Source organism: Branchiostoma floridae, chromosome 18, assembly GCF_000003815.2.
Source record: "Branchiostoma floridae strain S238N-H82 chromosome 18, Bfl_VNyyK, whole genome shotgun sequence".
In the NCBI taxonomy this organism is placed as follows: domain Eukaryota; kingdom Metazoa; phylum Chordata; class Leptocardii; order Amphioxiformes; family Branchiostomatidae; genus Branchiostoma; species Branchiostoma floridae.
The window spans coordinates 2,307,132-2,330,377 of record NC_049996.1 but is presented as its reverse complement, the minus strand read 5'-3'; the positions used below and the strand labels follow the sequence as shown (position 1 = coordinate 2,330,377).

General features: G+C 38.1%; 2 protein-coding genes across 7 annotated transcripts in view; one reads left to right on the top strand and one right to left on the bottom strand.

The window, feature by feature from the left end:
* Positions 1 to 13,466, bottom strand: part of LOC118405379 (dnaJ homolog subfamily C member 10-like) — a 90,921-nt gene extending 77,455 nt beyond the window's left edge. Inside the window, exons 1-2 of one of the 2 annotated variants that reach the window (XM_035804861.1) lie at positions 13,316 to 13,466; positions 8,652 to 8,873 (exon numbers count right to left, since the gene is read on the bottom strand). In XM_035804861.1, the coding sequence (XP_035660754.1) occupies positions 8,652 to 8,846 (195 nt within the window). In that variant the 5' untranslated portion in view covers positions 8,847 to 8,873; positions 13,316 to 13,466. The remainder of the gene's footprint in view (positions 1 to 8,651; positions 8,874 to 13,315) is intronic. The other variant, XM_035804862.1, reaches the window with a different exon arrangement.
* A 405-nt stretch (positions 13,467 to 13,871) lies between these two features.
* Positions 13,872 to 23,246, top strand: part of LOC118405237 (anion exchange protein 2-like) — a 52,872-nt gene continuing 43,497 nt past the window's right edge. For 2 of the 5 annotated variants that reach the window (XM_035804629.1, XM_035804623.1), the window contains exons 1-2: positions 13,872 to 13,971; positions 16,397 to 16,437. The gene's annotated coding sequence lies outside the window, so the exon portion shown is untranslated. Of the gene's footprint in view, positions 13,972 to 15,691; positions 15,729 to 16,396; positions 16,438 to 23,246 lie in introns of all 5 variants that reach the window. The other 3 variants (XM_035804630.1, XM_035804624.1, XM_035804631.1) reach the window with 3 other exon arrangements.

The following is a 23,246-nucleotide window of genomic DNA, read 5'->3' as shown; positions in this document are numbered from 1 at the left end:
AAGCAATTTGTAGGGTTCAATTTCCTTGTGAATAGTATCAAGGTCTTCTGGACAATATAAGCCTTGCAGTTTCACTTGGCAATTTGTAAAATGAGATGGTCAAATGGTCATAGCCTTAGGAATGAGTCAGAGATCATCACACAGTGCTTGATTCGTCCATCCAATCTCAACAAATTTGTCATTTACTGTGATTGCCTCCTACTCCTAGGCCTTTTCACTAGAGGCTGCTACAATGCTGCAATGAATGTTACGTAGGGGTGGGTACCAGTACCTACTGTGTACATGATGTATAAATCCTGTTTTCCTCTTGGCCAAGTCCAAAAATAAAATGACCCTGGACCAGATCTTGGACTCACTTTTAGAAAAAAATGAACCCTAGCTATAGTCAGGTGTTCACACGTTTAGGGGCTTACTGGTCAACCCAGTACTGTCGTCGTATGCCCAGTGTACAGGCGAGCATACATGTGCCTTCGCATTCGAGCTACGACCACACCTGCGGCGCCATTCATGTACATCCAACAGGTAATGTAATTTATAGAAATTACTAATTTCTACCTACTATTTCCATAGTCAGACTTGGTTGTAAGATGACCACTTTCAGTCCTCCCCGAAAAATCTTCAGTCCCCAAATAGACACACGTCAAAGACAACGACATGGCTATCGTGGTTGCAGTTGGGAATACCCAACCCTAATGCTGCCGAAGATTTGACAGATCACTTAGCAATGAATTTCATAGATTATTCAATGCATTCTTTTAAGTTATGTGTGCTTTGTTAATTGTTGAAATCATTTGACATCAAGGGAAAATAACATGTACAGTAGAAGCAGGTTAATTGCACACAAAATTTGCCAGGGTATTCTGTACAATAATTCAGCGTGTGTAAATGCAAAGTTATCCAGTTGGACTGTATACGGTATACTGTAAATTGATTTAAGTTCGCGGGGATTTAAGTTCGCGGTACTGGGAAAAATGACTTTTCGCGGTGGATTTAAGTTTGCGGTAACACCATATAGACTGCAGTCTATTTCCATAATAGAAAAATGTTCGCTGTGGTTTTAAGTTCACGGTGAAGTGGTCACCACGATAACCGCGAATATTAATCCACCGCGAACATTTCTGCAGTTACAGTACGTTACAGCATACTGTACACTGTGACAGCGTACTGTGCACTGCCTCAATGTGAATAGTATAGTCCAAGTTCGTCTCTGACCTCCAGACCAATGAAAGGACATCTATCAGCCACTATTTGGCAGAACTTGTGGAGAAGCCTGTGAACTAATCAGAGCTCTGATGACTTTGCTAAAGATTTTTCTGCCTGTTGTATCGACCTGCACACCCATGTGAAGTATTCAGATTAGACAAGAAGGTTTCGCATGTCTATGATGCTTGTTATGTGTACCTTCATGTATAAATAGTCCATGCAGTGTTTTCATTCGTTTGGACCCTTGTACGTCGTAGTTGTAGTGCCCATTGGCACATAGAACTGCAAGACTACTAGTAACTTTCTCTTCAGGATTGGACAAGTCCACTAGTTGGATGTCCAAGGCAAGTAAAAGTGATGTCCGGACAAGAGCACATCCTACCCCACTTGTCCGATCGGGCAAGTAAGACTTTTCCATGAGTGAGACTTTGATACCAGTTACTTGTCAGTCATGGCATCAAGCATTGGTCAACACAAAAAAATCTGCCATAATTCATGATTTAATTGTGTAGATTCATTCAACCATAGTTTGGAGCTCATTATGAAGCTAGACATGTTTCACATACAATGTATCATAAAAGAAATTAATGTTACACCAAACAAAAGGTTCAATGCCAAGTTTAGCTATTCCTAGTATCATATGCATTAACCGTCATGAAAAGATTGTATACATCATCTAAAACGTATGGCCATCATAATAGTCTTATTCATAACAAACCAATTTCTTACCAGGATTTACAAATGTGCATTCATTGGAAGCAAGTTTCAAATTCATTTCATCTTGCTACATATTGTTGCTGATATATTATACTGCTGACAAGATACTACATCATGATGTTCATGCATTCATTATTTTCCTGTATATGGTGATAATAAATCACCTATACTACCTTGGCGCAGTATCATTAGACAGGCCATCAGGAAAATGATTCCAAATGAGGTGATCATTAACATGGTTCGATAACCTATATATCACGATTAACATCCTTTGCAATAGCTAACAGTTTCAGAAGTCAAACCTTAAAAAATGAGATCATTTCTTAAACTATGAAATGCTTTTTTGAGGAAAAATGAATAACAATTCATATTAATATAATGACACACAGACAGTATTCTACATTTGCTGTGAGCAGTTAATATCACTAGCTTCTGTAACAAGCTTTTGGTGGGACTTCTTTAACTACATGTGTATGTGCTATTTACCTACGTGAAAATGGAGGTATTGTTTCAGCCTGTGTAATTGGTTGCAGGATGTGAGATTATGTATTAGGTGTATTAGGAGTGGTAGGATGGAAAGATCGCAATGGCAAGGTTGCTAGGCAACTGGAAATCACTGACAGGAAGTTAGGCCATAGGTCCCAGAATAGGTTATGAAAAGTCTTATTTCCTGTCTTCAGAGTCTTGTAATATGCACACATGTGCCTGTTGCTGCATTTTTATATCAGTATACAACATGTATATGGGTGCCAATAGGAAAATGCATATTATTAAGAGAAATTCACAAAATGAATAAAACAATAAATTTTAAAAAATTCTAAATACAATCATGTACACTGTATTTCAAAGAGGTACATGTACAACAACATGCATAAGATTTTTTTCAAATTGTACCAAGTTTCAACTACCCAGTATAATCAGAAAACAGCACATACTATAAAATAATGAGCCGAAAACTAGGGAGCCTGCAATGGTAGCTATTGAATTTTGCTTTCTGGTCATGTTTCTACATAATACATCACTCCCTTCTAAAAGAATCAACGGCTCCCTGCTTTGCACTGAGATTGGGACTCGCTATTATAACCGGCACCTTGCGCTCTCAAAAAGCAACTGTGGCAAAAGTCAACAGCAGCTCTGGGACCCAAACAGCCCTATTCATTGCTGAATACATCACATCTGACAGCAAGCAATTCCAGCAGTTTACAGCGATGGGCCCGGCCCAACAAATGTGTAATAAGGGTCACAAACTGATACCCTGGGTTCTCGGCTTAAAGTGGCTCTAAGGATCCATCCTGGGAAACCTAGACCTGATCCCTACGTTCAATCTTGGAGGACGTTAGATCTGTTCTACTGGCTGTCGAATGGTTGAAGTTGATTCTATCAGCATATAGCTTGGGAGATAACAAGAGAATCACTGTACATTGTGGCTCTAACTCCAAGGATTTTTCCTAGGAAACCTAGACCTGATCCCTACGTTCAATCTTGGAGGAAGTCAGATCTGTTCTACTGGCTGTCGAATGGTTGAAGTTGATTCTATCAGCATAGCTTGACGGATAACATGAGAATCCCTGTACTCTCATGTCCCTAATAAACGTACCGGGACGTTTATTTTTTTCCCAGGAAAATTCCACCCGGTACGTTCTTATTTGGGACGGTACGTTTATTATTTTTTTGAAAATTGGGGCTTTGCTAACCAGGGACAACCGCATGATAAAAAGTTTGGGGTTTTCTGTCCATATGTCCGCGGTATTTTTGCTCAAAATTCACTATTTTTGGCCGAAGCGGCTCGGATTTCCCCTCCACTGTGACCCAAACATCCTAGCGATTATGTAAAATATCGGTCGATTTCGCTATGAATGTACAAAGTAAATGTTATTATTGGGAAAATAAGCCGCCACACTGACGTTTTGAAGCACAATTTTTTATATAAACAACTTTTACAGTCTCTATTTACATCGTAAATGAACACACTGATCACATAATTTTAGCATGTACAGGTACAGTATATATTTTCCGACCATGTGGTTCCATGCGCTATCGGCAGCGTATGATAATTCCTTCACATAAGAAACAACAATTAGAACCTTCTTTCCCTTGTAATGTGAGTTTTGGGGCCGCAAATTCTCCAAAAACAGCAGAAATCCGTCCGTAAAAACAGCTTTAAACTTGAAGAAAAAGACCGAAACTGATCCAACATGGCTGCCAGGAATAACACGCACTGACAGTAAAGCTAGCACCCTGTTGCATGCAGATTCGAATCACTAAAATGAGGCCGTAAACGGGTGAAAATGATTTTATTTCGGTGTAATGATGGGCACAAAATGTCATATATATTTTCAGAGTGTTGAATTTCAGAAATAATCATAAAATTTTCTAATTTTAGCGGTTTCTAGTGTCAAAATATAATCTGTAACATATTTAGTATTTGTGGCCTGAATGCTGGGCTACTTCACAGACGAGCTCTCACAAAAACTTTGTGAACAGTTTGTGTCCATTTTGGGAGTGTTGATGTGTGTTTTAATTGGTGGTTATGTCTAAAACATATATGGTTGAGTACTTGGAGCTATATTTATAATGATTTTATTGATATGCCAGTAATTCTAAGTAATGTACAAAAATATTTATTGATTACTTGCTTCAAGTTCTGAGTAGAAAATTCATGTATCATGTAAATTTTCACTTGTTGAATTTGAAAGCACTGTTGGCCCCTGGTTAGGAGTCTGTATACCTTTCATTAGAAAATGGAGAAAATATTATAATTTGAACAAGATATCTATAGTTATTCAATATTCATTATTCATACAGCTATATTGAACTGATTTGGTGATCAGGTATATGTAAATAAAAATAACCTACCTGCTTATTATCTTCTTTCCCTTGAACAGAAGTGGCATGGACACAGTCTACATGTCAATTTGGTCATTTTCCGGGGGGTATGTTTATTCCGGGGGGTATGTTTATTAGATTTTGAAGATTTGTCCGGGGGGTATGTTTATTCCGGAAGGTATGTTTATTAGGGACATGAGAGTATATTGTGGCTCTAACTCCAAGTAGTATAGAGACATACAGCAGGGATCGAAATACTTTTTTTTTGCTACATGCAAAATTGCAAGTTGGCAAAAATTTTACATGCAATTTGAAAAATTTACATGCAAAATACAACTAGGCGGCGATGGCAACGAGTATCGCTAGCTTGAATCGGTGAATTTTGATTACATCTAGTAAAGCTACCGGAGAAAGTTACTGGCAAAAACAAGAAAGGATAAAGACACACGTCCATTTGTCTTTTTGTCTAAGAGTAGGGGGTCTAATTCCTCAGTATTTTTCCAATAGGCCAGGTATTTTCAACATGCAAGATTGCAAGTTCAGAATAATTTTACATGCAAATCTCAAAAATTATGTGCAAATTGCAAGTTAAGTATGTGTATTTCGAACCCTGTACAGTGTTATGCAAGTAATATATAGTTACTGTATTACATTTCCTGAGGTTAGCCACCAAAGGCATCATTCAAATATCTGTACTTTGGCACCCATAGAATGAGGTAACAGGCTACATTATCTATAAGTATAACGTACACAATCTATGTAACCTTACTTTGCTTACAATCCAAAGGCTATAGACCAAAAAATCATACCCAGCAAATCTGACCCTTCACTCTTTGATGATGGCATATAACAGATTATAAGGCACTTAAGGACATTTCTATACAGCTCCACTTTCAGTCGAGAGCCACGTTACATTTCTCAGATGTCCATCGCGTGTAATGATGACATCAATGGCATCTTAGGTTAGATTACAGCCCAAATACTCAAAGGTACAGATGCATCCACACAACGGTATAGATTCAAGAAAGGTTTGCCTACTGGAGGCAATACCACGGGCAATTCATGCTAGTAACACATAAGGCACTGAATCTACAATGATACTGATAGAAAATGTACCAGTGCAAAAAGACTGACAGACAATATACAATACCTCCTGGTGTGATCATGTATCAGTGGACTCTTCCATTGACCTCATGACCTGTCATGTCTGATAATTGACTACTAGCTCTACCACCTCTGATCTCTACTTCCTGTCACTCCTAAAAGGCTAACACACTTTGTGTGTTACCATCTTCCTAATCACTTCCCATCACTCTGACATTTTATTGAAATACCCTACAAACACACAAGAACACAAATATTCAGACACACTGAAAATAAAATTTCTGTACACAGCGGCGATGATTGCACACCAAGTCAACAAAGATCACGGAACTAAAACCATCCCTTTAGATTCAAATCCCAACAGTACCAGCCACTTACAGACCAGTAAGTTTGAAACCTGGAATGGGTCCAACTCAATCTTGACAGCACTTGTTGAGGGCATTGCTGTTCTTTGAAGTGTTGCCTTGCATGACATGGCACCAAGACGCGTATTTAACATTCATCCGACATACATGCATTACTGATATAGTGATAATGTGATATTTCTGGTCGGGTGAGAAGAAATTAATCTGTACTTGAAACAGATTCATCATTTTGAGTTTTTTTAGAGATTTCTTAAGCTACAAGTGCAAAATGTACGATATAATACTAGATCTCCATTTTCAAATTGTAATTGCTTTTCTAAAGCATTTGTCCCCTATTATCCAAGTCATGGGGTGATTTTACTGCCTAGCCTCATAGTCATAGAATGAAGCTATCAGCAGTTAACACTCTATCATTCTATATAATCTAAATAACCATTCTAACTGCCCTTCAGTGTAATACACCAGCTTTGTAAGTACGCAGCACGGTATCAGCTGGACATATTATTACAGTATTATCACTCACGAAAGATAGTGGATACTATCTGAAACGTCTAACCGTTTCCAAAATCATATCCAGTTGCTTGAGTAACTGCTTTTTTGTCATATCTTATTACCTGGATGTCTAATCTTTGTGGATGTATTACAGTTATTACACTTAACTACCTGTCTCATCTAACCTTTCCACACCTAGCTGTAAACAAATGTTCAAAGCTATCAACTTAGGATGTCCCTACGAACAGTACTTGGTGGCGATGAGTTCCACTCTATGATAATTGTAGGGAAAAAGAATTCTGTACACATCAATCTTTGGTTGATAACTCTCGAAGGCATGATCCGTTCTTATTTTTTTCTGCGCTGACAGTGACACTAACCAACTTACATTTACTAAAGAAGTTCTGAACTCCAATAGGGTATGTTTTATTTCCGGACCTGGTCTACTATATTATATCCATGTTACTGTATTGTACATCTTTTCATGATTCGATGCTTGCAACTAATAGTATGTATAAAAACTATAGCTCTGAAGTAATGAAAAGCAAAATATACACATAGGAAATAAAACCAAAATGGCCCAATTAAAGTGTACCCTGTTTCTACAGCCATAAAACATGAAACATCAGAAGACTGAAGAGTACATGATTTACAGTATCACACCAGACATTGAGCTTTTATCACCATATCTCCATCAATTCAGCAACCATTGCATCTTCCTTGGAAACTTTTCAAGTCTGATATCTTTCTATCTCCAATGCATCAATAATAATGCTGACAAGGTAGTTGGAAATATACCCTTTCTTCAATCAATATAGAGAACACTTCATCTGATATTATCAGTATGTAATAATCAAATTATCATATATCAACTAAATTGGGTTTTTCAAATAAATAGCCAAATCACAGTAAGGAAAACTTGCTTCCTTGCAACCTGATGAGCCATTTGTTTGCGTCTTGGGAGACGTAGTAAGAATCACATATTATAGTCTGGCCTCTGCAATCATAGATTATAGCCTGGAGACAAGAATAGGGAATCGTCAAGCAGAGTGCTAGCAAAAGATCCCAGAGCGTTCACTTTTCTTAAGTAGCTTGTCTATTATTTCTTCAATCAATATATATGTTTTCTACATAGAGATCACTTCATGTGATATTTTTTGGTACATATCATACATGTTAATTGCATTTTTGAGATAAATAACAAAATCGCAGTAAGAAAAACTTGCTTCCTTGCAACCTGATGAGCCATTTGTTTGCGTCTTGGGAGACATAGTAAGAATCACATGTTAGAGTCCGGCCTCTGCAATCATAGATAGAGTATGTAGCCTGGAGACAAGAATAGGGACATTTCAAGCAAAGTGCTAGCCTTGAAGATCCCAGAGTGTTCGCTTTTCTTAAGTAGCTCGTCTATTATCGCGGCAACTCACGTCGGCACTTAAGGCCGTAAATCACATCTTTGGGAAACATCATAATCTCAATTTGGGCTTTTACTGTTTACTGCACCAGAATACAAATCTAGAATGGTACGGTACACAGAATTTTTAGCATCACTGTAGGGAATTTTACTGTCTTGTGAAAGTGATTGAAAAGTGCAAGTAATCTTGGGCAAGTTTGACTCACTAACGAGCTATTCTTCCACTGGTCGCGACAGAGATGATAGACACTATGTACAATATTTACAATTTTAATGTACAAGGAAAATTCCCCTAGCTATTTTTGACGAGTATAATGAATAGTGGATTGTGCTTTAACGTCCTGTTCTAATTCTATAGACTAATACTTACTGCTTTTCCAGTAATGTGCACGACGGCTGAGCGACACAGCTGGAATTCGAATTTACCGTTCGGCTTCTTACTAATCCAGACCACTTGACTACACATATGCCACCATCTATTTATTCTAAAGATGTTTGCCTAAAGATATCAAAAATGACAATTGACATACCTGATTTTTGTCAGGATGTTGCTCCAGTGCTAACTTCTTGAAGGCTCTCCTGATCTCCTTGTTCGTTGCATCTCTTTCGACCCCCAGAAGTTCGTAATAATCTTCCTCAGAATTCACGATAGACAGCAGTATCAAACAGCAGGCAATGGTCAGAAGTATTCTCTTCAGGGAGTGGTTCAGGATTGCAACTTCCATGGCTAAAAATTGTGGTGTGTTATCTTCCTAGAAAAGACAATAAACGCATCATTAGAAAATCATCATTACGGTACTACGGTATGGTGGAAAGGTGGACTTGTGGTTTAGGTTGTTGACTTAGAACTTGGATCCAGAGGTACTGGGTTTGAATCCCTGACAGGTCTCAAACTTCAAAGATGTGCCCCTAGGAAAGGTGCTTTACACCAATTTCCTCACTCAAATCAGGTATGAATGAGTAAGTAGCTTCGTCTAAGAGTGTTAGGATGTTAAATGGAGGCCCTATATCTAAGGAGAGCCACACTTCGAGCATGTTAAAAAACTCACCACTCTTATCAAAAAGAGTAGGGTGTTCTTCCGAGTGTGTGGATCAAACACATCTGCCTGGATATCGGATTATACACCTTATAATTCTCAGTACAAACCTGGTACATTATATCATGAGGCAGTTTTCCAGGCATGTAATACAAACAAATCAGATCATAATTTCATCTTGAGAGTGGCTTCCAATATACATGTAAATTTACCTGACACATCTAGAGCAAAGTAATGTAATCTGGTAGAAATCACTGTCATCAAATACATGCATATGTATGAGCTCCTTTAAATATTGTGTAGCACTTCACTGTAAAACAATGTGTTAGAAATGCACCAAGTGTGACAAGCTGTATTGTTTATAGAACCAGCTGTCATCGCTTGCCTGAAAAACAATTTCTGTGTTAGGCCATGTAGAAAAATGTTGCATTTCCAGTTATGATTACTCAACCAACCATAACTTATCATTCATCCCCTTCCATTCATCATACTGATTCATAGAAATCCCAGTAATTTGAGAGCTTTCATTTTCAATGACATTCTGAGCTGACTTACATAACAATAGGTACACAATGTAATTATACCCCAGGTATACGTGGCATCCCCCTACTAGTATAACCTTCACAGTAGCATCAAATTGTGTGTAAACAATTGTCTCCTTTCAGGTCAGTACGTTTTATTTGCAGCTAGCGATTTCAACTATTGACCATATAGAAAAAAAGCTATAAATTGACAGATCACTGAAATGTGACACGGCAATATGCCATGTTTTAAAATATGGCCTGCACAATTGTGCAGTAAAGAGGCAATAAAGGGCCAATTCCCACTTCCTATTTTATGTGCTTTTTTAGTGATTTCTTGGTGATTTCAATAATAAAGATGACCAATTGTCTTCTATTGGGTGCCTCTTCTAGGCATTCAATAACAAGAATAGGATAATATGGTAATTTCCCCACTTCTTAGACTTTTAAATCATAATTTCTTAATTTTACTGTATGTTCTTAATCTGATAGTGATTTCCAGTGTCTACAGTTACTTGGTACCTTTTAAACGCAACTATCACGCATTAAGAATATGGCAAGTTCAAAGTCAAAATTATGACTACATATAAAAAAGAACATGATCAATATTGCTTGGCCTTGAAGTTGGAGAAGTAGAGTTTTATCTTTCACACAAAATCCCATAAGTACCACAGCGCGATCATATTCAATACCGAGTCTCGCTGGGACTGTATTTCCGAGAACCCGTTCTTGGTCATTGAACACCGACCAGAATAGAACAATATGTTTTTCCCCTCCAGAGAGCTTGGCGAAAAATGAATGTGTTCTACTATCACAGCCATCAGTTTGGTATTGAATTAGATAGGTATAGGCACAGCGGACGCATTATGAGAAAATTGTTTGGGATTTTCTTACCTAGAAATGTCTTTTTACCGAGATTCTAATAGCTTTTCGTTCATAAAGGTGCAAGTGGTAATAGCCATTCATTTATTTATGTCGCTGCAGTACATAGCAATCAATGGTAAATGTGTGTCTTGAAATAACACACATTTTTCATGATTGGTGTGGTGACCTACTTTCAATTTCTAGGTTTAAAAATACATATACTACCGTCCCGTTTTGAGTTTAAAACAAGTTCCCACGACTGCTTCGTCTTGTGAAATATTATAGATGTTATGATCTGTAAAATAATTTTCCTCGACAGACTAATTACAACGCAGACATATTTTATGAAGGACGCTCTTGTAGCAGAACAAATTGCGGTATTAATTTCGGTGTCAATAAAATGGGCGTTCTTTAATTGATTTTTGTACCAGGGCAATACATCGTGAAAAAGCAAAGGACGATAGAGTCACCAAGACAGTCAAATCATTGCACGGAAACTAGAAAGGCCGACATTTGCTTGGGTGCAAATACAGCATATTTCAGCCATACCCATTCCCACGCAACATTGGACTGTTCCAAGTCACCCCTGCGCAAAAATGCAATATTTAATGTAAGTTATCCCCAAAAGAGAACTAATATTGTGAATTGATTCCATGTCAAAACAGAGCTTGCCCAATATGCCCCGGGCCCATATGGAAGAATATAATCTTCCACAGGAACGCCTATGCATAACTGATTGGTTTTTAGAATTGCGGCAGCTCCTATTTTTCCGAGAGTGAAAAAAAACGCATCTTCCATTCAGAAGATTTTCGTCATGAAATTACATGACGCCATTCAACAATTTCCACTTCGATAACTAGGTCTAAGTACCGTCATAATCTCCTTGTGATGTGGGTGCATTTATTATTGCAGTGAACTTTTTTTTAAGCAAGTAGGGCATACGTTTTAATAATTGTCAGGTGCAGGTACTGTGTAGTAGGAGTGTTGTTGTTTTTTTCAAGCTAAAAACTTCAATCTTCTTCTTGTTTTGTATGAGCCATTACATAAACGGAGACGTCTCGAAATTTTACAAGAATTTCACCACCCTGTCGCTTCATTTCTTTTCTGAAAAATCCCAGGACGAACAAGTTAACTTGATTTGGCTTTATCTATATATTTCATTTTCCTTCGAATTCTTTGTTAAGTATATGCCCCTGCATACCACTGTTAAATTGTTTTACTTTGTATGCAATCAGCCATCGGACGTAATCTTGTCTGAGTGTTATAATTTCCTGCTCGTAGCGTGCGAGACCTGGAGGATAGGTGTTTCTACTTTGTTCGGGGGTTTCTTTTCGGAGGTCAGTGGTGATACTCTGGTATTGAGAGTGTTTTATTGGGCTCAAACTCTGGCAGTTTAAAGTTACTTACAATTTGAATGTACAAAGTTTACGTCAAAAAAGAACAACAACAACACTAGAAGTACCTACATTTGTTCGGGGAAAAATACATGCATTCTCGCCACTGTCAAACTTACGTATCAAAACTAAACGCAAGCCGTCCAATTTTCCCTGTCCAAATCTGCCGAAAATGATTGATAGTGCCATGCGGAATGTTGGTAAATTCATCGACACTAACCGTTCAATGCACGCGTACCGTCCGCTACCGCTCAAATGACCCTGTCTGAACTCCAAATCCTCGCAAACTACAATTTCAAACCCGGCAAAGGGGACCATATGGCCACTGTAAGGCTGTAATATGCATCTGTTTGTGTATATACGGGATTGCAAGGCCCCGCTTATGAATATTAACTAGCATTCGCCTTTCTCGTCGCTGATTGGCTGGCGTCCATAAAGTAATTATCTCTCGCTCTCCCCAGACCGCTGGCACCTGGCACGTGTGGGCTCTGGGGTCACTGGAGTTCACGGCAGGAAGCCGAAAGAAAACCAATTTCCCCTCAGAAAAGCGCTGAAGTTAAGCATTTTAAAGTAGTTTATGCCCAAAATTTTACTTGGATCATTTTACCAACTATCTAATGCCTATCTACACCAAATTTAAGGTCATTCCATTGTAATTCAAGGGAACAGGGGGCCACAATATACCGTTTTGGTCAAAACATGACCTTTAAACTTCAATAAAATCATTTTAGAGGCAGATATCAAAAAAATGAGAAAACAGCACCTCGGTATTGACCCACTCTACCCTTGTGCCAAATTTCAGGTCATTCGGTCACGGAACGACGGAGATGAATCGCTTTGAAGATTTGACAGGAGAAAGAAAGAAAGAAAGAAAGAAAGAAACATTACGAATACAATATATTTCACCATACCATATATGGTATGGCTGAAATATAATAATAGATAAAGTATATCTAGCGCCTGAAATTATTTCTATCGGACAGTTTTGACAACTTTATTTGCAGACGATTTTTTTTCAGGGAGAGAAAACAAACTCACGGAATATCCGGCTCAAAAATGCGCCCTGAAAAACAATATTGTATCCAAAGCAATGGATAATATTTTCTGACAAAATTGTATTATTTTGAAACCCTGACATTGGAAGGAATTGATTTTAAAAGCTTGTTTTTGAACCTGACATGTTCGGTTGCCTGAGCAAGATTTTTGTCGTCTGATCTGGTCAAATGCTCACACGCGATTTTGACGCCGGCGCCAAAACGCGATAAAATCAGCCTTATTTTCTCCCTTTTCCCGCTGCCTATTGAGCAGTCTACGAATGCCACTTAGAGATCATAATGTATTCTTGCAAATTCTGAGGAAAAGATGTTGGAATACTCACCGAAAGGGAAGAAATCCACTTTTGTGCGCCAAAACACCGGCACTTGTGGTCCGAACCCCGGAACTTTTAAAACACTTTTCACGCATGCGTAATGAATGACGTGTCAGTCGATTAGAGGACCATTGAATTTTCCGATATATGCAAACTTTGATTATTCAAATATATGCGAATTTCTCCATTCTACCACTTTCTCCGTTTTTCATTGGTTTGTCTGTAGATATTTCTATCCATCGATTTCATTATTATCCTTAATTCAATCTGTTCCCTGCATTCTCCGTTTATCTCTAGCTTTCTCCATACATTTTTAGCATTTTCATGATTCTCCCAAAATCTAAAGTTTCTTCCCTCAATTTGTAGATTTTTCTTTCGTCTCTAGCTTTATATGTGTATGAATGTTACTCAATATTAAAAATGTCATACGATTTGCGCATATCTATAAAATACAAAACTCTCCGAGTCCTTGACTAGAAATATTTGCATACTTATTAGAATATATCGGAAAAGCCAAAGACGGCATGATAGTCTCGCCAAATCTCGCCGCTGAAATCTCGCTCAAGGCGAGATCAGGAGGTCATGACCTCTGATCGCTTCGGGTCAGATTTCGCTGCGTACGCGCCAAACTTGGTACTGCAAATATTTACCACCCAATTTTAAAGGTAAGTCCCTTGAAAATGATCATTCAGTATTTCTTAAAGCATATAAAATCTAGATCTATAGTGGGATGTCAATTTTTCCTGGGTTAGATGTTATTTTGGGGTTTGAAATGAGAAAATTCCTCCACACCCCCCTCCCCCACTTCCGGCTTCCGACCAAGGTGATGATGACATAAATCTGGAAAATTCTTTTAAAAAGAAAATAAGAACATCAGTCATGTATCTACTTGATGACAGTTTACTTTTTAGGTTATAAAAGAGACGTAGAAGCAGTATAGTTTCTTTCAATTGTCATATTCTGTTGCTAAAGTACAGTCGAACATGTTCGAATTTTAGGTTAATTTTGTTTACAAATTACCGTGTTGATTTCATGTTTTTTTGTGTCGTTCTTTGTCAAAAATTTCGGCCTAGAGTCACTAGGAAAGATCTTTTATGTCTCATTTTGGGTAGGCCTTTTAGATATATTAATTTTGCTCGAGAAATGAGTAAGATAATTAACATAATTTGGTCAAGATCTCGCAATTTCTTTCTGTAACTTAGCAAAGCAAACATTATTGTACCTTAAAAGTTGACATAACTAAATAAACATTTACATGTTTGACCCACCCTCCGCTACCTGTATTAAAATAAACACGTCAAGTGTTGTTCTACTTCTAGTATAGTTTCAGTGTAATGCTCTTTTGAAATAATTAGTTGTTGATGTTTTTTTACCAATTTTAAACCAATTTCTGTTTCCTTAGTTGTTCATGCTACATATTGGTACATGATCATATACAGATTTTTGACATAACCTAGATACTGTCCTTATTATTAGATTTTGTTACGTCCTGTTAACATATGCCATGAAGTCTGTGAGTGTGATACAAACAATCGTACAGTTGATGACACAGTGATGCACTTGCAAACAAAAAGCAGGTGGAAGACAAAGGATTAATTTACATATCCATTTGTGCTTTTACCTACTAATTTGAATATCAATTAGTTATCTAATCTGCTGATGGCAAGATAGCGTACCCTGCTTGTAAAAAACAACATCAATCACTTGTAATTGGGCATAAACTCTTGCGGATAGTACTACCTAGCGTAGTATGAACAGCTCAGTTTGTCAGTTAAAGGGACGCAGTTGTGTAAGTTGTGTAACTCTAACCGGGGAACTTTTGTTACACAACATGGCAACCATGGTGTCAACGATCGGACTTAAGGCGGATCACATGACCCCTATTCACTATAACAATCACAAAAATGTCATCTCAGTGACCTCAAATTATAACCAAAATGGTGGCAACCTAGTCCCTACCAGACTCCTGCCTGGTCAAATAGTATAGGGGACTTTTTCCAAGTTAGGAATAAAAGCCTAGGAGAAGTTAATTGGCCTAGGAGTGAACTGAATAGACTGCAAAAGACTGAAAGCCCATGGCAACTTCTTTGTCCCTATTTGCCCCAATTCTTCTCTTTTTCTTCATCCAGCTGATACTTCTGCTTGGAGACATTGGAAACCCTGTAAAATCTTCTTTTAACCATGTTGACCTACTAGTTATCTCCTGGGCTAGATATTTTGGTTAGCAAGATAGTAACGACAAGTGGAAACATTATCCATTGGCCAACACCGTACAGCGTCATTGGCCAAGGGGTACTGTTGCAGCCCGTATACTATCTTGCCATTCCAGAAAGATCTGCTTGGAGATTGTACATACAAGGTGTTCCCACGTTTGTTTGTTTTCAGACCAGACCTTTGGGGACCAATTAGCACCAAGGACAGGGTGAGCAAGATGAAACAACTGGATAAAATTTGGAAGTTGCAATTGCTTGAGTAACCATTATCTTGTGTATCTTATCGCCTGGATGTCTAACTTTCGTTAATGTGTAACAGTGGTGTTCAAGTACTGCCTATCGTCCTTGCCCAAGGGCTCTAGAGCTTTTGTGGCGACAGCGATAGCGGTCACGATTTGTAATCCGCTGCCCCAGGTTCGATCCCCGGTGTCGGCATGTTTGTTTCTTTCTGTTGTTACTCGCCCCTCTCAATTTCTACATTGGTTCCCACGCCGGCCCTGTGAGTAACAGGCTAGAAATGTGCCACACAGTGAGTAACAGGCTAGCGGATGTGCCACACTGTGAGTAACAGGCTAAGATGTGCCACACAGGGATATCGATCTCGGAGATTCGAGGACGAATCTTGAAAAGAAAAGGGGGAGTAGAGTAACAGTGGTGTTCAAGTACCGCCTATCGTCCTTGCCAAAGGGCTCTAAAGCTTTTGTGGCGACAGCGATAGCGGTCACGATTTCTACAAATGTATCAAAGCCATTTGGGTTTTTACAAATACGGCCCTGAATAGTTCTGCTGCTTCATTGTCTCCCTTTAGAATGTGTTGCTGTATTACTTTTACTAGGTACATTCTTTTTAAGAACCTACATTTATTTGTTGTTTTCAGAACAGTATATTACAGACCAGTTGTGCAGAACCATGACTAAGGTAAGAAATAGTTTCAAACTAAATCAGGCATAGATGAAATAGACATAATGACTCCCAATTTAGCCTTTGTTTTAATCTGCCAAGGATTGTTGTCACTATGATTACAATGGTTTTTTTTATAATGAATGATGTTACAAAGGGGTTTTTAGTTGTCCAATCTGTTAAGACAACATTGAAGAATAGATCTATTTTGTCTCAAAGTTCAAACTCTGTGTCTTGGTTGTCAAGTGTTTTATTGTCTTGAATTCATATTTGTAGCCAAATGTTCTTTGGATTGAGTACAGTAGAAAGTGTAATATTTCATAAGTATCAGCACAGCGACAAATATTTTCAGCTACTAGTACTATAGTACAAAAATTTTGCTTGGCTAGAATTAGTTTCAACAGGTTGCTACAGTCATGTATATTATGCAAAAATATTATGGAACTTGTTAATTCTTTTGTTTCGCTTTTACTCATCAGCTTAATCATCAGTTATTGTTATTAGTCCATGGGCCAGAGGAAAAATCGGTACCTCCGAGGTGGCAAATTCTCCTTGTTATTTTTGAATAGTAGAAGGCCTGTGGCATATATTTTGATGTGATAGCCATTCTGGTATGGTAGCTTTCTACCGGCTATCACCCTTCAAACCTATCACCACCTAAATGATCTGGAAATTTCGTGTCTTCAACAAGGGGGAGGGGCAAAAAATTTAACATCAATATTTTTCCACGAAAATTCACAGGCTGGTAGAACCTGCTAAGAGGATCATAAAAATATCAATTGATTTTTGATATTGTGATTCAACACGAAATTATGACTGCCTAAAATCATATTTTTTGGTGATTTTCTGGTGAAAAATATATACTTTACTTTCCAATATCTTTCATTTAGTCACATTACCTATGGGGCCTTGCCTGATGAGTTAGACTTACCGTACGTATCTTTCTCTGCATATTAAGCTTTAAATGATCGAAATCCATCAATGAAATCCGGAGATATGAATGTGTGAAGAATGACACATCTGCCAGCTTATAGTGACAATATCGTTGCTAAGGCCGTTGCTAAGGCTGTTGTTGAGGAGGTTTCAGATCGTACTCCACAACAAAACTGATGCAAAGAACTTACTTTTCTGTAGTATTTTACTCTGATTACATCAGTAGGAGTACAAGGAATCGTGTTAAAATGTTTAACATGTAACAGATGCGGAAATGTGTTTTTTTACGTCATTTCTTTCAGAATCGTTAGCAAAACTGTTGCTAAGGCCGTTGCTAAGGGTGTACTCTGTCATGTTTCAAGCCAAAACAGCAGAGTCTCAGTCAAGTTCTCTGACGCGTGATTTTGCTCCTGTCATCTTATAAATCATACTTAACTGTGAAAAATATCATAATTGATTGGAAATGTTAATTTGTGCTCTACATGGGGGTTATAAGGATACCTGAAAATGAATTACCTTGATTTCACACATTTTTTTACAAATCTTTTGCTCTTTTTCGTCATTTAGAAGATACCTTACTAAAATTCACAGCGTATATCTAGTATGTCGTACACAATGAAAAAGGCTCTGCATGGGGGTTACCAGGGCACCACATATGTGACACCGTTTAAAGGGGCATTCTACTCCAAAAGGGGGTGGTGTTTTCCAATAGATAATGTGTCAATGAATAGTATAATCAGCCAAATTTTGTGGATTTCACCTTGGGATAATTTGCGCGATATGTGTTTTGGAAAACAATATGACACTCAGTAAACCCATGCAGACCCTACACATGCATTCCCTATACGCATAGACACTTTGTTTATCGTGCATTTTTGGATGCAAATTGCTCATAAGATAGCAAAGAACACATAACAAGGCGAGATTTCTTAGCAATCCTGAAATTAGCTTTGTAACCTCACCTAAAAGTTTTGCATTGTATTCAGCCATAGGATTAATTCAATTAGAGGGTACTTGGAGAGTTTGGTAGAAGACTGAATGCTTTTGAGGCACGTGAAGCAATTGGGTACTTTATCATATATTGTGAAGACGTATGCATTTATTACTTCCTAAAATTAATATCTATCGGAAAATAACACTCCCGTGTGAAGTGGAATGCCCCTTTAATACACAGGATACGTAGCTGCAGGACTGTGTCATGCATATTGAAAATTTATCTAGAAACAAGACCACAAAAAAGGTCAAGAACAAGGCTACTCTGGGATGAACACAAGTATATTGTACTTTTCTTGATCAAGTTCTCTGACACATAATTTTGCTACTCTTATCTTGATAGAATTGTGACAGTCTTTTTCACTTTAATTTGTACATATGAGCACCTTCAAAAATATGATTGTATGAGAAACCAGGCATACTATGCTGAGGTCGGAAGATCGAAGTCGGCCAAATTGAGTATCCTTTGTGATAGGTATGTGGAACTATAAACAGCCATATGATAAACCCTCGAGTGTTTCCGTTATTGAGGCCTGGGCCGCCCTAAGAGGCCCTTAAAAATCAAACAATTTATTGCCGAAAATTACTGAAATTACGATGGCTACCCTCATAGATCTAAATTAATATAATAAATGAAGATGTGAAGAAGTTTTGTATTTCCACATAGGAAATGGGATCCTTCCTTTTACAGTCCATCAGGTGAGGATAAAGAGGATTGGATTAGATTTGAGAGGATGTGATAGGGGGTTACCTGATTGACTAAAAGCAGAGTTTTAATCTCTCAGAATTTTAGTCATTTCTAAGGTGTAATACCTCCCATGCTTCCTCTTTACATTGAAGTAAATGCACCTGGTGTATGTATTATTGTTGATGGAAAAAGGAAAATCTACTTAATGAAGAAATATTACTTGTTGTCTTATTGGGCCACACAGAAGACGAGCCAGATCAGGGTATTGGCGGCTTTTGGGGGGTTTGGGACCATGATAAATCGGGTACTGAGAGGAGGTAAGTTATGGAGACTTTGGTATAGCAGTGAAAACCACACATAAACCATCGTGTAAACTTCATGTGGTCACAATAATGAGAAGGGCTCTGTATTGACAAATAAGATACAGGTCTTTTATTCCACAACCCTTGTTTTATTTTCACCCCATTTCGGTGATCGTCTGTCACAATCCTCAGGGCAATTCTGACTGGTGCACTGTACTGCAGCTATAGTCGTTGCTACTTACAGATGCAAATACATCATTGGAAATCAAGCAAGGACTGTGAAATACAGTAGAAGCTTAATTGCACACCCCATTTGCCAATTAACCGTGTGGTGCAATGATATGCGAAGTTATCCAGCTGGACCGCATCAGTTCGGGATTTTGTGATTCCGTGCAATTAACAGAAGTGTGCGGTAATACATTGTACGATTAACTGGCTTCTACTGTAGTCTTTATAAAAGTACAAAAGATGTTTATTATCTACGTACAAGATGTTTGAGAAGAAGGGCATGGTCACAAAGGAACACAAGCGTCGACTATATTTACCGATAGTTTTGAATAGTTCTAGTTAATTTCACGGAATCCCCAAATCCCAAACCTTTAAATTTGCAGTCCGGCTGGATAACGTCGCATTATGGCACCATGCGAATAATTGCACAAAATATGCTGGCAAATGGGATGTGCAATTAAGCGGCTTCTGCTGTATCAAGAAATAAATGCAAAAGCTCATGCAAGTAGGTGGGGGAAAAGCAGTGTTCCAACTGCTGCAAAATTGATAGTATCAATGAAGACTTACATAAGACAGTATGTTATGAAAAACATGGAGTCTATACCATTGAAGGCCTACAGTCATATGGAGGCATAAGGGCTGTAGAATAGCCCAACAGACAAAACAAGCAGGTAATGCAAGACAAAAATAGGAAGATGCCAAATCATGGAACAATTTCTTGTTTTAACCCGATGAAGACATGTGAGACTAAAAAGCCTTTGGTGTTGTGGTCAGAGAAGTGGTGACCTTTACCACAGTGCCACAGACTAATGACCTTCCAACATTAGGACAATCGCAACACCTTTCGGTAACACACAAGTCACATCACCTCCTTTCTGACAGGAGACATGCCCATTTTCTTACATTGTATGAAATATCTAATGTATGTATGAACGTTCCCTCTGACCAGTATCTCAGACATGCCCAACGTTAAACTAGAGGAAGTCCGACTTGTGACTTCCACACTTGATTCAAAATGTCAGTTCATTCCGACCAAGGACGTTATGTTCTTGCATGGCAGGCACTGTGAAATATGTATACACTAACATATTGACTACAGTCATCTTGTTGTAATGTTTGAAGACTTCAATTTTTTCGAACTGGCAAAAACCTAAGGCCTCAAATCGTTTGTTACAATGAGACTTTACCCTGTTTTCTTCGAAATGACTCACCTTATTGACTACATCATTTAGGTATAAGTGGACGTCCCTCAGAGGAACATTTAAAAAGTGGGCTTTTTTACACCAGGTCAAAAAGAAAGCTTAGACAGCATCGAACAATGGTAACGTTTGTTACAGTCATTTCTGTACAACATTTTGTTAAGCAAGGTGGGATACAAATGACGGTCAACAATTCTTTCTTGTTTCTTTAAAAAGCCAGAAAAACTGTACAGCGTCACAAAAACGATCATTTCTAGTCTTATACGTGGATAATATAACCGTGACAACCATCGTACTCGTGGTGGTAACGTTAATCTGGCGACAGACATGAACCACCTCACACAGCCTCCAAGATCAGTGGCAGTAGCCATATGACGTGATCGGTCAGAATGCCTGGACAGCTAGTTTCACCTAACGAACTATCATTCTGGGAACAGAATTGTTACATTTTTGGCTACCATTTGAATTCTTCGTTTCTTCTCAGGCAACAGCAATATTTTAGGGGGTGAAATCCCACCTGTGGCTATAATAATCTTGTAAGCCATCAACCAATACGAATGTTGTTGTGCATCTTTTGTAAAACATTACAGGGGTTGTGGAAAAATGAAGGAACCAGTGATGTTGTCTATAATTTGCTCCATATCAAGGCGATTCCGACATTTAAATGAGAAGGAGCCTACAGGCTCAATGACAAAGAAAATTCCCTTAGGCATTGGAGACCATCCTAGTTCTAGGCACATGCACATATGGAAACTTGTAGGTTGTAAGTTTTGTAATATTTACAGCAGTGTAGAAAAAGGCATCGGTAGTTTTGTATCCAGTGTGTCAAGTTTTACAAGCCTGCCAGAATCTTCAGTTAGCTACGTTTTACACCAGATATTACACTGCTCCATTCTAACTGGTCTCCATACATGAAAATTTTGTTATAGACTTTGTTTTTGGTTTGCCCTTATGTTAACAAATGAATGGTCAGGCATAATAACACACCATTAGACTAAGTGTGTTGCAGTTTGTCCAACGCAGCAAACCTGCACTGTACCTGATACATGTATATAGTCAATGAGGTTATATAGACATGTCTAGATATGCCTATATATGTCGATATAACCTCCTTTATAATGTATACCATCATTGATCAAGAAAAGTACAATATACTTGTATTCATCCCAGAGTAGCCTTGTTCTTGACCTTTTGTTATGGTCTTGTTTCTATATTACATTTTTAATATGCATGACGCAGTCCTGCATCCACACAGTGTGTCACATATGTGGTGCCCTGGTAACCCCCATGCAGAGCCTTTTTCATTGTGTACGACATACTAGATATATGCTGTGAATTTTAGTAAGGTATCTACTAAATGACGAAAATGAGCAAAAGATTTGTAAAAAAAATGTGTGAAATCAAGGTAATTCATTTTCAGGTATCCTTATAACCCCCATGTACAGCCCAAATTAACATTTCCAATCAATTATGATATTTTTCACAGTTAAGTATGATTTACAAGATGACAGGAGCAAAATCACGCGTCAGAGAACTTGACTCTCTGCTGTTTTGGCTTGAAACATGACAGAGTACACCCTTAGCAACGGCCGTAGCAACAGTTTTGCTAACGATTCTGAAAGAAATGACGTAAAAAAAACACATTTCTGCATCTGTTACATGTTAAACATTTTAACACGATTCCTTGTACTTCTACTGATGTAATCAGAGTAAAATACTACAGAAAAGTAAGTTCTTTGCATCAGTTTTGTTGTGGAGTACGATCTGAAACCTCCTTAGCAACGGCCTTAGCAACGATATTGTCACTATAAGCTGGCAGATGTGTCATTCTTCACACATTCATATCTCCGGATTTCATTGATGGATTTCGATCATTTAAAGCTTAATATGCAGAGAAGGATACGTACGGTAAGTCTAACTCATCAGGCAAGGCTCCATAGGTAATGTGACTAAATGAACGATATTGGAAAGTAAAGTATATATTTTTCACCAGAAAATCACCAAAAAATATGATTTAAGTGGTCATAATTTCGTGTTGAATCACAATATCAAAAATCAATTGATATTTTTATGATCCTCTTAGCAGGTTCTACCAGCCTGTGAATTTTCGTGGAAAAATATTGATGTTTAATTTTTTGCCCCTCCCCCTTATTGAAGACACGAAATTTCCAGATCATTTAGGTGGTGATAGGTTTGAAGGGTGATAGCCGGTAGAAAGCTACCATACCAGAATGGCTATCACGTCAAAATACATGCCACAGGCCTTCTACTATTCAAAAATAACAAGGAGAATTTGCCACCCCGGAGGGTACCGATATGTGAAATTTGGGGTGCTGGCCCATGGACTATATAGCATTGAGCTATTGTTTGTGTTGAAATCTTGGTGCAACAATCAGGTAACCTATATGTAAACAGTCTCCAAACTTACGATTGCACATGTGTCAGCAATGCCTCCTAGCAGGAGTTGATAAAAGTGCAGCAGAA